At 33.8% G+C, this 14,368-nt stretch overlaps 2 protein-coding genes across 2 annotated transcripts; both read left to right on the top strand.

The window, feature by feature from the left end:
• Window positions 1-6,926: 6,926 nt before the first annotated feature.
• Window positions 6,927-8,603, top strand: LOC135961244 (uncharacterized). Its single transcript, XM_065512739.1, has one exon. The coding sequence runs from the start codon at window positions 6,927-6,929 to the stop codon at window positions 8,601-8,603; it is 1,677 nt and encodes a 558-aa protein (XP_065368811.1).
• Window positions 8,604-8,956: 353 nt separating this feature from the next.
• Window positions 8,957-11,155, top strand: LOC135961243 (uncharacterized). The gene has a single exon (XM_065512738.1). The coding sequence runs from the start codon at window positions 8,957-8,959 to the stop codon at window positions 11,153-11,155; it is 2,199 nt and encodes a 732-aa protein (XP_065368810.1).
• Window positions 11,156-14,368: the final 3,213 nt, after the last annotated feature.

Here is a 14,368-nt window from a genome sequence, read left to right as displayed (position 1 = left end):
TAAAACTGTCTAATGCCTCATTATTTAATTGAAATTTCGTACCTTTTCTGATTAAATTGAATGAAGCTGAGGTACCATCCCGCTGTGCCTAAGAAACTTCTAACTTTCTAATAGCCTCAATTTTAATAGGATCTGTTTTCATACATCCACCTCCACTATGAATCCAAGGTATCTCAATTCCTTAAAGCAAAATTGTGATTTCCCTAAGCCTATTGTTAGATTGGCCTTATTCAGACAATCCGACACTTTTCTCAGCAATATCATGTGGTCATCAAAATTAGAAGATATTACCAGTAAATCGTCGAGATAGACGAATACATTGGCCTTGAGTTCTTGAGGACTCACTTTGTCCATGAGTATACACAACCTTTGCGCGGCGATGCACAATCCAAATGGAATAACCACATATTGGTACAACGGACGCCCTGGTATTGTGAAAGCTGTGTAGGCTCTGGACTTTTCCTCCAATTCAATTTACCAGAAAGCAAATTTGAGATCTACACTGCTTATGAAGTGTATCTCATCTAACCTACTGAGTATGCCTTCTATATTCTGGATTGGATAAGCATCTTTTATTGTTTTCTCATTAAGTTTTCTCGCGTCTAGGCATAATCTGTTTTTGCCTGGTTTTCTTACCAATGTTCATCTGTTACTCCATGGGCTATTGCAGATTTCTATTACCCCTAGCTTTAACATTTCATCAACCTCTGCATATATCAATTCCTGAACGGCTGGAGAAACTGAGTAATGTCTATCCTTAATCGGTATTGTGCCTTCTACTAAATCTATTTTATGTACTTCTATTTGTGTTCTTCCTAATCCATGTTTCTCAAATGTCCTGAATAATGATTTCACTTTTTCCTATTGCTCTTGCTGATCCATAGTGATATTTTGTTTATCTACTTCTAAGGGAAAGTTTTGCATGGTCTGGTTCTATGGAATCTAATTGAAAAATTTCAGGGGCTATTTGGAATTCTATCCAAAAGTTTATTCCCAAATAAACCTCCTGTAATAAATCGGGACATAAATTGAATTCTATTACACTAGATTTGGCTTGATATTCAACTATTACATTGGTTTTCCCTAATACCTGGTAATCTTTTCCACCGGCTGTTTTCACTTCGGTCAATATTGGTACAATTTTGGCTCCTATTTTCTCAACTAATTCTATGCAATTTTTCCCTAAAATGCTGATAGATGCTCCACTATCTAGTAATCGTTGTAAAGTTATATTTCCTAATTGTATACTCGCAAATACCCTCGATCATTTTGGTTACTATAGTTAATAGCGCAACATTTTCGGACGGACTGATCTATACTTCTAAATAATGTTTTTTTCTTCTTAAATCTATTCCTGTTCGTATTACTTTGTCTAATCTACTAATATCAGATTCAGGTCCAAAAATTCTCTTCCTGACTCTCCGGTAATTATCTAATCTCTTTTTATATGATTCATTAATCCTATTATCTGACAAACCACATTTAAAACAAAACAAGTTTCGCTGCATCCATGGACATTCTTTGAATAAATGACCAAGTAAGTGACAGTTCCAGCATGTATTGTTATTTTTTTCATTAGATTTTGTTTTATTGTTAGGATAGATTTCTTCTATTATCTCATTCTGTTGGTCCTCAATTATTTCATCGATTTGTCTTCTCGGACCATATCTTGATTGATGTTGCATCTCCTTACATTCATCCCTAAGATGTTCTACTGAAAATATCTGCATTGGGTACACTATTTGTGAGATATTTTGACGTATATTTCTTTTAATAATTTTTAAACGGGATCTAAGTTTTCGCATAGCTTGGAAGTAAGCATCTATTGATTCCCCAGGTTTTTGTCTACGTTCCTCAAAATCTCACATGAATTCGTATTCGCTGCGATTTGAAGCATATTGCAATCTTAATGCTTTCTTTAAATCATCCCAAGTATCTAAAGACTTTTGTTGAACTAGCAACCAATACCAATCTTTAGCGTCACATTTCAATAGTTTATGAAACTCTCCGCGTAATTCTCTCCAAGGACAAGAATGATATTTTGTAGATATTCTATTCGGAAAATAAAGTCCTCTATGTATAATTTTTCGGTGTTTTCGTCAAAACTTACATCCCATTTATCTACCCTAAGATATGTGGATAATGTCTTTCAGTATCAGCGTTTCTATCGGTCGATTATTGACACACATATTAATTTCATTATTAGATATTTGTTGAAAATCTAATCTTCTTTGTATGTTATTGGAAGTTTCAACTTTTCTCTTTTCTGGCGCTTTAGTGAGATCAGGGATAAGTGGTTCAGTATCATCACTAACTAAGGAATTTAGACCTTCGGAAGATTTTTCATTTACATTCATTTTTTTCATTTGCCTTATTATCTCCGCGAAGCCTTCCTGTAAACTATCTTGTATTCTTCTATCTAATCTATTTTCTAATTCATCTCTATATTCTTTATTTGTCTCAATAATTAGTTCCCTGATTAATACTGCATATGCCCTCGGACTATGTCCTATTGACATTCTCCTCTGTAATTGTGGAATCGGTGGCGGTGGTACGTTATAATTTACCGTAGGTTTCGGATTACTTTCCTTCGGAATGGCACCTGTTGATTGGCCCGAAGCTAAATGACCTGATGTTTTTTGATTTGGTACGTGAGTATTGGGAGTATTTATTGTTTTTGACATATCAATAATATCACTTAATTCCCTATTTTCAGTTTCTGGTGGAGATCTTTGAATCGGCATTCTGTTTTTATTTAATTATTCTACTACTGAGCACAAATGAAAATACTGGTTAAATTCTCTTATTTCTCAAAATTCTTTAAAATTAATATTCAAACATTTAATCACAATTGTAAATATAAAACATATAACTATAGAATAACACTTTCAATACAAAATTAAGATTTTTAAAAAAACAAAATTAACATACAAAAGTCACAGTAATTTCTAAAATACAACACATAAAAGACACAATAAAATTTTACAAATACATAAAACACAAAAGTTACATGAATTTCAATTACATAAAATACATAAGATACAATAAAATTTCACAAATACAATTAACACATAAAAGTTTCAATAAAATTTCACAAATACAATTAACACATAAACGTTTCAGGAACAGTGGTTTTCCAGTCGATGTGGAGAGTATTCATGGTGGTTGTTGGCATTTACAATCTTATGACGTTTTCCTACAATTTATGATGTTCATTTTAACAATTCTAAAATTTGCAAACTAATATCTTATATCTTAGGACAAATTTTTTTATATTTCGTTATTTTGTTAATGATTCCCAATACAACAAATGCAAACTGACTCCTCAAGATCAGGACAGTTGTATTGCAATCACAAAATTTCGAAGATAACAAAAATCATAATACGCAAATAACTGATCCCAACTGTTAGGACGATTTTGACTATATTTTCTACCTAAATAATTTTCCCTATCAAATTTAACTATCATTTGCAATCTAACAACAAAAAAAAACTGTTAGGACAATGATATTTATCTTATCAAAATACGCAAACTAACTTTTCGACTGTTAGGACGATTTTGAAAAGTTTCCATTGGGCGACATTTATTGTTACGAAACCTTAGCTCCTTCATGGATGAGTTTTGATGCCACCTCAACTAGCTCATGAACCGGCGTGGGAACTCAACCCGCATCAAAATTCTCATGGTTCGTCACAACAAAAAAATAATCTATCACTACATTGTGTTCATGTCTGAATGGATGGTATTGGTTTTCCCATCTCTGTCCTGTTGGGGGATGATGTTGCCATCAACAATATATAAAAAAACTTCCATCTATAGAGCGCTGCAACTATATATATTTAGCCTTTTAGTTAGATGTTTTCGTTAAGTCTTACTTTAACTTTATATTATAGTTTTGCGAGCCAATCGTTGCTTAGCCTTGGTAAAGTAAACTTTAATTATCCTAAACTTTTTGAATTTGTATCGAGCCCTTTGTATTTGGATTTTATAATAAAACAAATTTTGTACAACTAATAGGGTATTCAATTAATCGGGTTTCTGGTTTAATCGGTTAATCGAGCAAATAATTAATCGGGGTTTAGATTTATTCGGTTAATAATCGGTTAATTTTAAATTATTCGATTAACCGAATAATTTATATTTAAATGTTAAACTGAAACTAAATCACGAATTTTGTGTACTTATTGAAGTATTTTATTAATAAAAAGAACAAAAACATAAAAAATAAACAAATATATCAATTCAACAAAAAAGTAAATAATTTTCTTTAGTTTTAATAAAACTCGACTTGGAAAAAACTCTCTCGTTGGAGATGTTGGAGAAATCGAAAATAAGACGTGATAAAGAATATCCAATTTGTCAGTTATTTTTTTTAGTTTTTTCGAAGCTTATAAAATGCTCCATTATACCATTGTGCTTTTGAATTTTTTAGATTTTAAATACTTTTAATTATTTCGATAAGTTCTGATAAAAATTCGTTTCAGTAGAGTCTCCAGTTTCGTCTATTATCATGTTCTCATCCGACAATACATTATTGAGTTATTATACTCACTAAACATATTTCTTGAATGCTCGAAAAAATATGTAATTTTACTTTGACATTTGTATTTGAATTAAAATGAAAAAAGAAATTTCGGTTAATCGGTTAACCGACACAAATTAATCGGTTTATTCGTTATTTTAAAATCGGCAATTTTGAATTATTCGAACAGTTAACCGAACAAAATTAATCGGTTAACCGATTGAATACCATAACAACTATACTAGTGGAAAAAACATTAAAAGGAAAGTGTTTTTTTATTTTTTTTTCAACAAAACAACAATACTGTGCCTAAAAACAACCACTTTCTTTTTATTAAACTAAAACCAAGTTGTTTGGAAACTTGGTTGAACAATTTACAGGTCCCACAACAGTTTTACATATACGCTTGGTGGCTTAACATTTGGTCCTTCGAACCGGATACTTTGGTTTGACATACATTGGAATTTAAAAAGAAAAAGGTGATGTTTTTTCTCTTTTAATTTTGTTTTAAATTTTGTTAGACTTTAAAATTCTAACAAAAACATTGTTTTGCTAATAATACATTACTGAGGTATGTGTATTAGCTAAATTTTCCACAGTATTTTAACCAACACTGATAAAATGTTGGTGTCTTGGATAAATATATTAGTATTTGAGTCATGCTGTTGTTTTTTAGCTCAACAACACTGGCTTAGTATGACAGATGTCAATACTAGACGTTTGTTTTTTTTTATAAACAAAATTTATGAACCTGTGTGTGCCTCCATTGGGTCTATTTGGCGCTGCTCCCTTAAAATACTCTTGCACCAAGTAAGTTTTTTTTTTGGCTTTTTTATTTCTATTCACTTGTTCGTTGGCAAAACAAACAAGTAAAAGTAAACACAAAAACGTGAAATATTGTTTTTTGAATTTTTGTGGTTTTTGCCGGCCGATCGTGAGACAACCCACACTTTTGTTAGTAAAGTTCTTGAAGAGGATATTAACGCAACAAGTTTATTGGACAAGCAGTAATGTAAGAAGTGATAGTAAATACAATTCGCATAGAGAACAAGAAGAAGATTGTGTAGCAAGAACTCGTTCGAAAACAGGGTAGTTTTGTATTCATGCGGTAAGCTGAAAAATTAATAATTTTTAATTGCTTTGTTTTTTGATATTTATTCAGATACACTTACAACAGGTTTATAAACCATTATTAGGCAAAACATTATGAATTGTATTCATAAACGTTTAATGGCTTATAAACCAGTGTTAAGTGTACAAATTTAAAAGTGAAACCGATTTTAAAGATTTCTTTTTGCCTTTTTCTTGAAAAAAGATAATTTTAAGGATATATGTTTATAAAGTCGGAATAATAGACGATATTATTGCAATTGCTAAACATAATTTTAACTCCACAGGGGAATAAGTTCTACTATAATAATATATGATTTTGTTTTGTATTTCTCCGGCAGCTTCATAAGTTGCTTAACTTTTTATAAACAAGTTAGATTTTTATTTTTGTAATTTACTATAGACTGTAGTAGGTCCACTCAATTTGATAATTATCTCCGGCATTAAAACAAAGTGTTTTCTAATGGAAATTCATTCCTTTTTGTTAAAATTTAACAAAATGACAATGAAAATATATTTGAAGTGAATCATAATATAGTGATGTTTATTTTGTATCATAACATAATTCATTCGAATACTTTTATATATGGTTTTGAAGGCTAAAGTGTTTGATGACAGATTTGTGTTTTTTAAATCTTCAATAAGTTTTTTTAAATATATTTTGCAATACAACAGTACTAAATTGAACAATTCTATTTGTAAGTTGTATTTGACTACATAATAATCGATTTAAGGAAAATTTATATTATGTACATTTGGGAAATATTTTTCTTCTTTGATTTTTAAGTTGTGTTTTTTTTCGTTCACCCTTACTTGTTTTTCGTTGGTGTAATCTGAATATTGTTTTCTTAAGTTTTTTCGATTAGTTTTCGCAAGATATACAACGTCATTTTGGAAAACAATTATTCGGTAAATATTTCAACATTTTTGTGAAACAGCAGCATTTATTTTTTGGTATCTTTGAGAAATAATCGAGTTTCTTTTGAAAATTTTTTACTTTTTACGAATTTTGAGACCTTTTAGTGGTTTTGATAACATTTGTCTTTTTTGAATTTTAAGATTTTTGGTTTTTGGAATTCATCTGGCAATTTTTAAGTTTTTTGTCTTTTTAGTGCTTCAAATCTATAAGTTTGAGAATATTAGTTTTTGTTTTTGGTCGCTTAAACATTTTTTCTGGCAGTTTCATTTTCTTTCATATTGGCAGCTTACTAATATAAGATGAAATCGGATGTTTTAGTAAAATTTTAAAAGTTGGCCGCGATATTTCTTGAATTTGAGAATGACTATAATGAAATGCCACAAGAAAATCGAAGTTCCTTTAGCATCGACCTTCAAAAAGATGAATTTAAGGATTTATGGGAAAAAGTAAAAGCAAGTTACGAGACTTTCGCTATTAGCAACACGGTTAAAGATTCAGATGAAGATTGTGATCAGGCAAAACGGTTGTATAAGGAATGTAGATTAGCCTACATAACTATTGCGGCTTTAATGGGTGAACTGTCTCAATCCTTTATAAACAAGCCAGTTTTAAGTTCAACTCATTGTGCACCTGGGAACAGTGGAGACTCAGCTACTGTGGTGAATAGCATTTCTAGCCATCACATGAAGTTGCCACCTTGCACGATGGAAGTATTTAAGGGCGATTATGGATCTTGGATTTCTTTTCGCGATATGTTCACAGCGGTTTATATTAACTGTGACGATTTGTCGGGAGTTGAGAAATTGTTTTATTTAAGACAATTCTCATCTGACGATGCTTTGGAAATTGTTAGGGATTCGCCTTTGACAAATCAAGGATTTCAAAATGCCTGGAATAATCTAAGTGAGGCTTATGAAAATAAAAGGATTTTGGTCAACAGCCAACTTAAGATTTTATTCAACCTTTCCCCCGTTAAAACTGAATCAGCTAAGGATATAAAAAGGCTTCAAAGGGACATCAATAATTGCATTTCGGTCTTGAAATTACATGAGATAGATATCTCTACATGGGACCCTATTTTTGTATATCTGTGTTCCATTAAATTACCAGTCCTCACTATGTCATTGTGGGAACAGAGTGTGAAAATTAAGAAAGAGATACCGAAATGGCGAGAAATGGACACTTTTATAACATCCCGATTTCAATCTTTGGAAACAGTGTTCGACATTCGTAATTCTGGTTTGATGAGTGGAACACAAAAATCTGATTCGGAAGATGCTGTCAACCCTACGGGAAATAGGCAAAATGTAAACAGATTTAAGTCCAAGAATAAGTCTAATTTTGGAAATAATGCATCATCTGGAGGAAAATTTAGAAGTTTTCAAGCCAAGGTAGGAAATTCCTGTATTTTATGTTCAAGAGACCATTTGTTGAGATTTTGCTCGAAATTTTTGGAAATGAATCCCGGAGAAAGATTTTTGATAGTAAAGAGAAACAATCTTTGCATTAATTGTTTAGGTACCGGACACAAGTTAGATACTTGTACAAGCAAATATAGTTGCTCAGTATGTAAATTAAAACACCATTCTATGTTACATCGGGAGGTAACAGAAACATCTACGAATAATAATGATAGTTCAGATAGGCCAACTACCAGTCAAGCGGTTGTACAAACTCAGACCGTACAAAATTGTTTTGTAACTGCAAGACAACAAGTTTTATTGGGAACTGCTTTAGTAAATATTATATCTCGAGGCGACGTGTTTACTGCAAGGGCACTAATAGATTCAGGTTCACAGGCCACTTTCATTTCGGAAAGATTGCAGAGGAAACTTAATTTGCCTATTAAGAGTATTTGTGCTAAGGTTTCAGGTTTGAATGGCGCGTTTGCGGGGTCTGTTCAAAAGCAATGCTCGTTTGTTTTGAGCTCTCCCCAAGATTCAGGTTTTAGGCTTGAAGTTCAAAGTCTTGTTTTACCGAGCTTGACTGGGAAGTTGCCTGTTGATTCAGTTGATGTTTCTCAATGTTCTTTATCTAATCTTAACCTTTAACTTATGAGGTGGTGGTAAATTTTACACCCTCTCTTCATTTTTTTATAGTTTTATCAAAAAGGCTTGCGAAATAAAGTGCCTACATTTTTGTTTCAAATAACATTTTGCTTTCCTTTTTTAATTTTTTTAAATTGAAATTGTTGTATCTTATTGTTAAAAAGCAAATATTAACGAAAAAATTTTTTTTAAAGTAAAATTTTTTGCACAAATTATAAGGTGTAAAATTTACACCACATCTGTGACTATGTCAAAAATTTTCACGTCATAAGTTAAAGGTTAAGTTAGCGGACCCAAATTTCTCGAGAAGCAGTCAAGTTGATATTTTGATTGGGGGCGATAACTATCCTAGGATCATGCTTGGTGGTGTTAGGAAAAATGTCTTAGGAAACTTGATGGCGCAGGAAACACATTTTGGATGGATTTTGACTGGTCCACTTCCTAACTCGAACAAAGAAGTTTTCACAACAAGTGTTTCGTATTTTACTGATGATAGTTTGGACAAGCAACTCGAGAAATTTTGGACCTTGGAAGAACCGCCGCAACATTCCCGACTCACACCAGAAAATGAATATTGTGAAGAACATTTTAAGAATACAGTTAAGAGAAATTCTGAAGGTCGTTATGTTGTCTCACTACCTTTCGAACAGCAGTATTCGACTGATAGGTGTTTAGGACATTCGCGTGAGAAAGCCAGGAAACAGTTTTTGCGAAACGAGATTTCCCTGAAAAGAAATCCTGAGTTGAAATTGATCTATGATAATGTTCTTTCCGAATATGATGTTTTGAACCATATGGTCGAGGCTGAATTTAATGATTCAGACTTTTCAGAGACATATTATTTGCCACACCATGCAGTTTTTAAGCCTGAAAGCTCTTCAACGAAAGTAAGAGTTGTTTTTAATGCGTCCAGCCGGACTACAACTGGGTTGAGTCTTAATGATATATTGTACCCTGGACCTATTTTGCAAAATGACTTGATGTTGCTAATAAATAGATGGCGTTTCTATCGATATGTTTTTAATGGTGACATTGAAAAAATGTATCGCCAGATTCTAATTGATCCCAAAGAAACGAAACTTCAAAAAATTGTATTTCGTAAGAACCACAGCTGTGATTTGGTAGATTTTGAATTAAAAACAGTTACTTTCGGTGTTAATTGTGCTCCTTTTTTGGCCATCAGAACTCTACTTCAGTTAGCTGAAGATGTCGAAGACAAATGGCCGTTAGATTCAAAAATTTTACGCCGCATGATGTATGTGGACGATGCTCTCGCAGGAGCACATGAAGTTTCGTTGGCGATAAAAGCTCGTGATCAATTGATCCTAGCATTATCATCCGCTGGATTTTCTATGAGGAAATGGACCTCAAATGCTGAACAAATTATTTACGGTTTACCAGCAGATCATCTTTTGAATGAAAACTTTTTAGAAATTAATGATGAAAGTGTGCCAAAAACTCTAGGTATACGATGGAATGCAAAACTTGATGAATTTTATTTTGCTACTTCCACAATATCATTGAAAGAAAATTTTACAAAACGGGAAGTTCTATCTACTATTGCCAAACTTTTCGATCCAGCTGGATGGTTAGGACCGATAGTAGTTATAGCAAAAATATTGATGCAACAAATTTGGAGTGAGGGAACTGATTGGGATGAAATTATTTCAAAAGATGCTGGGATAAAATGGAGACAATTTCTTGTTGATTATGAATCGATAAACGATATTCATATTTCTCGTTGGGTAGGATTCAAACCTACGACGACACTTGAAGTTCATGGGTTTTGTGACGCTTCTGAAAAGGCTTATGGAGCTTGTATTTACGTACGAGTCCATAATGGAGTTAATGCAATACATTCGCATTTATTACTAGCCAAATCAAGAGTTGCCCCTCTCAAGACTATTTCGTTACCACGTCTGGAACTTTGCGGAGCTCTTTTACTAGCAGACTTACTGGAAGTTGTTAGAAAAGATTTAGATTTGAACCAAAATGAGACACGATTTTTCACTTGGAGCGACTCAATGATTGTTTTAGCTTGGCTTCAGAAGCCACCAAATTCGTGGACTACTTTCGTTGCTAATCGAGTTTCGAAAATTGTAGCAAAAACTGGCAAAGAATGCTGGAGACATGTGTGCTCAAAAGACAACCCGGCGGATTTAATTAGTCGTGGTGTTCGCCCACAAGATTTGATCGAAAGTCATCTTTGGTGGAATGGTCCTTCATGGCTTCGTTCTCCTTCAAATTATTGGTTATCTCCAACATGTGTAGATTTTGGCACAAGAGAAGAAGAGAGAACACCCAAAGTTTTTTTCTCGTATTTTAAAACATATTCTGATCTATTGGAAAATTTTTCATCTTACGGCAGAGCTCTCAGAGTAATGGCATATGTAGTTAGAGGAATTAATGGAATTCTTAAAATTAACCAACATTTGTTTACTTCGTTGGACATTTCATCAGATGAATTAAAATCTGTGAAGGAAAAACTTATTATTGTTGCTCAGAAAGTTGAATTTGCTGATGAATATCACAAACTTTCGAAAAAAAATTGGTAACAAATAGCAAAGTACTGAATTTAAATCCGTTTATGGATGAAAATGGTATGATACGTGTAGGAGGTCGCTTGGAGAACGCACCGAATTTGACTTATAATGAAAAGTTTCCCATTTTATTACCGTCCAGTTGTCAAATTGCGAGACTTTTTGTGAAATTTATTCATGATATTACACTGCATGGAGGCAATCAACTTATGTTGAGGGTGCTACGTACAGAGTTTTTCATCCCTCGGGCCAAGAACTTGATAAAAACTATAATAGGCCGCTGCAAAACATGTACCATTCGGAAAAAGACAACACATAGTCAAATTATGGCAGCACTTCCTACAGTGCGAACAATTATAAATCGGCCTTTCACCACGACTGGTGTGGACTTTGCTGGCCCCTTTGATATTCGAAATTTTACGGGCCGAGCTTGCTTGATAACGAAGGGCTATGTTTGTATTTTCATGTTTCGCTACGAAAGCAATTCACCTAGAAGCAGTCAGTAGCTGGTCAACTCCCGCCTTTTTGGCGGCTTTTTCCCGATTTGTATCTCGTCGGGGCTGTCCAAAGAATATGTATTCGGACAATGGAACCAATTTCGTTGGGGCGTCAAGAGTTTTAAAGACCGAATTTCGTAATTTTCTTCATGACATAGGTTCCGAAATAAACTCCGGATATGCACATCAAGGAATAAACTGGCATTTTAATCCTGCTAGTGCCCCTCATATGGGGGGTTTATGGGAATCGGGGTTAAAAGTTTTAAACACCATTTTCGTAGAATTGCTGGAGGTTTGAAATACACATTTGAGGAATTTTCTACATTGTTAGCGCGGATAGAATCTTGTTTGAATTCGAGACCTTTATGTCCTTTATCGGAAAATGTTGACTGCTTAGATTTTTTGACGCCAGGCCATTTTCTTATCGGTGGCCCACTATTATCACCTCCCGAGGTTGAAGTTTTGGAAGCTCCGATATCCATTGTATATCGTTGGCAAAGAGAAGGATGAATATTTGAAGGATTTGCAAAAAAGCAATAAATGGAAATATGTGCGGAAAGACATGCAGATCGGTGATATGGTAGTCATACGGGAAGATAACTTGCCTACAAACGAATGGCGTTTAGGTCGTGTAGAAAAGCTGAATATTGGTAAGGATGGCCACGTTCGAGTTGTTGAGTTAAGGACAGCACGTGGCTCAATAGTTAGACCAGTTGTGAAGTTAGTGGTACTTCCAACTGACTAGTCTTTTTTAATTTTTTTCCTACAGACATTTTCCAGAAACAATATGGTAAATCCTCGCAATAATGCTGAAGGTCGTCAAACCTCTAAAAAGATAATTTGCCGGATTTGTCTTAAAAATCACCCATTGAAATCCTGCCACAAATTTTTGCAAGTGGATTATGAGGAACGAATGCGACTGGTCTCCATTTATCGCTATTGCGCGGGCTGTTTGGCTCATGACCATACCTGGCGTACTTGTGAAAGTACGGGACGATGCGGACGTTGTGGTGACATGCACCACACTCTGCTTCACAAGGAAGGAAGAAGTTCTATATCCTCGCACAGAGGAAACCACCGTCATCGTCGAGAAAATAATTTGTCCGATCGCCGAGAGTCGACCGAACCCAGTTTGTCGAGCAGCTCTACCAGGGAACGTCAGTTAACAAATGGTCATGAGAGCGAGAGACCTAGCACGTCTCAAGCACTTGTTTTAAGGAAGAACAATGACCGTAACGCCCGCCGCAGACGTAATCGTAGAACAAAAAATGCGCTTAAAAGGAGCACCGTCGCAGGAACCGTGATGGGACCACCAATAAATATAAGCGGGTCAGTGTTGCTGAAGCCAACGGCTATAGTAAACATAGAATCGAATGGGCGTTTCATTAGTGAACGAGCCATAATAGATGCCAACTCAGAGGTATCCATTATCTCGGAAGAAGTGGCTCGAAGAATATCTGCTCGTAGAATAATCGTGGGCGACAAGGAGAAGTGCCTCATTAAAATTGGTGGTAACCACGGTTCCAGCACCATAATTGAGGTTTACGCCGAAATCAAGCGGACTCTGGACATAATGGCACCACCGAGATCTGTCGATGCTTGTATCATTGACGAATTTCCAGGGCTGCAATTGGCAGATCCGAATTTTAACACAGCGAGTCCAGTAAACGTGTTATTGGGTGGTGATCTGTATAGCCGAATTATAAGAAATGGCGTATATGGAGGGTCCTTCGGCAAACCACTTGCACAATACACAATTTTTGGCTACATCATTTCTGGATTGTGTTCATCATAATGGTATAGTTTGTATGAAATTACGTGCACTGTTTTTTTTTGAATTCGTTAAATAATGAACAAGAATTTAATTTTTGGTATTTTATTTTTTTTAGTTTTCTTATTTTTTTTCTTTTTCGTATTTTGGATGGTGGCTTCACAAGCTTGGATTATTATGGAATGGAGTCATCACATTTAAATATTTATTACTTTGATTTGAAATAAAATGGAATTTTTACGTTTTTTGAATTTTTTGAGGTTTTTGTTTCTTCTCTTTTTTTTCTATTTTTTATATAAGCTTTTAGGTTTTCTTGAAGTGGTTTTTTGAGTTGCTGTACAGCAAGGGCGCCGGAATGTTCATGTCTGAATGGATGGTATTGGTTTTCCCATCTCTGTCCTGTTGGGGGATGATGTTGCCATCAAAAATATATAAAAAAGACTTCCATCTATAGAGCGCTGCAACTATATATATTTAGCCTTTTAGTTAGATTTTTTCGTTAAGTCTTACTTTAACTTTATATTATAGTTTTGCGAGCCAATCGTGGCTTAGCCTTGGTAAAGTAAACATTAATTATCCTAAACTTTTTGAATTTGTATCGAGCCCTTTGAATTTGGATTTTATAATAAAACAAATTTTGTACAACTATACTAGTGGAAAAAACATTAAAAGGAAAGTGTTTTTTTATTTTTACATGACCCTTACGACTCCATCTTCAACAACTCACCATTTCATACTTTTGTATTCTCACACTCTCACCATCTTCAACCCACTGTGCCTGAAACTCAAAAATATTTACCAACACATATTCATAACTTCTTTTCAAATCACATTTATTACAAATATAAAAACTAAAATAAATATAAACAATAAAACTTAACTAAAAAAATTATTTCTATTTTCTTATTTTTATCTAATGAAGTAAAAAGGTCTTTTATAAAAAAAATCTTACGTTTAATT

The sequence above is a fragment of the Calliphora vicina genome, chromosome 5 (genome assembly GCF_958450345.1).
Source record: "Calliphora vicina chromosome 5, idCalVici1.1, whole genome shotgun sequence".
NCBI lineage: Eukaryota > Metazoa > Arthropoda > Insecta > Diptera > Calliphoridae > Calliphora > Calliphora vicina.
The sequence above is the reverse complement of the archived record's forward strand: the minus strand, read 5'-3'. Positions and strand labels throughout refer to the sequence as shown.

Excerpts from the sequence above, each read along its gene's own strand:
- LOC135961244 (XM_065512739.1), top strand. The coding sequence starts at position 6,927 with ATGCCACAAGAAAATCGAAGTTCCTTTAGCATCGACCTTCAAAAAGAT.
- LOC135961243 (XM_065512738.1), top strand. The coding sequence starts at position 8,957 with ATGCTTGGTGGTGTTAGGAAAAATGTCTTAGGAAACTTGATGGCGCAG.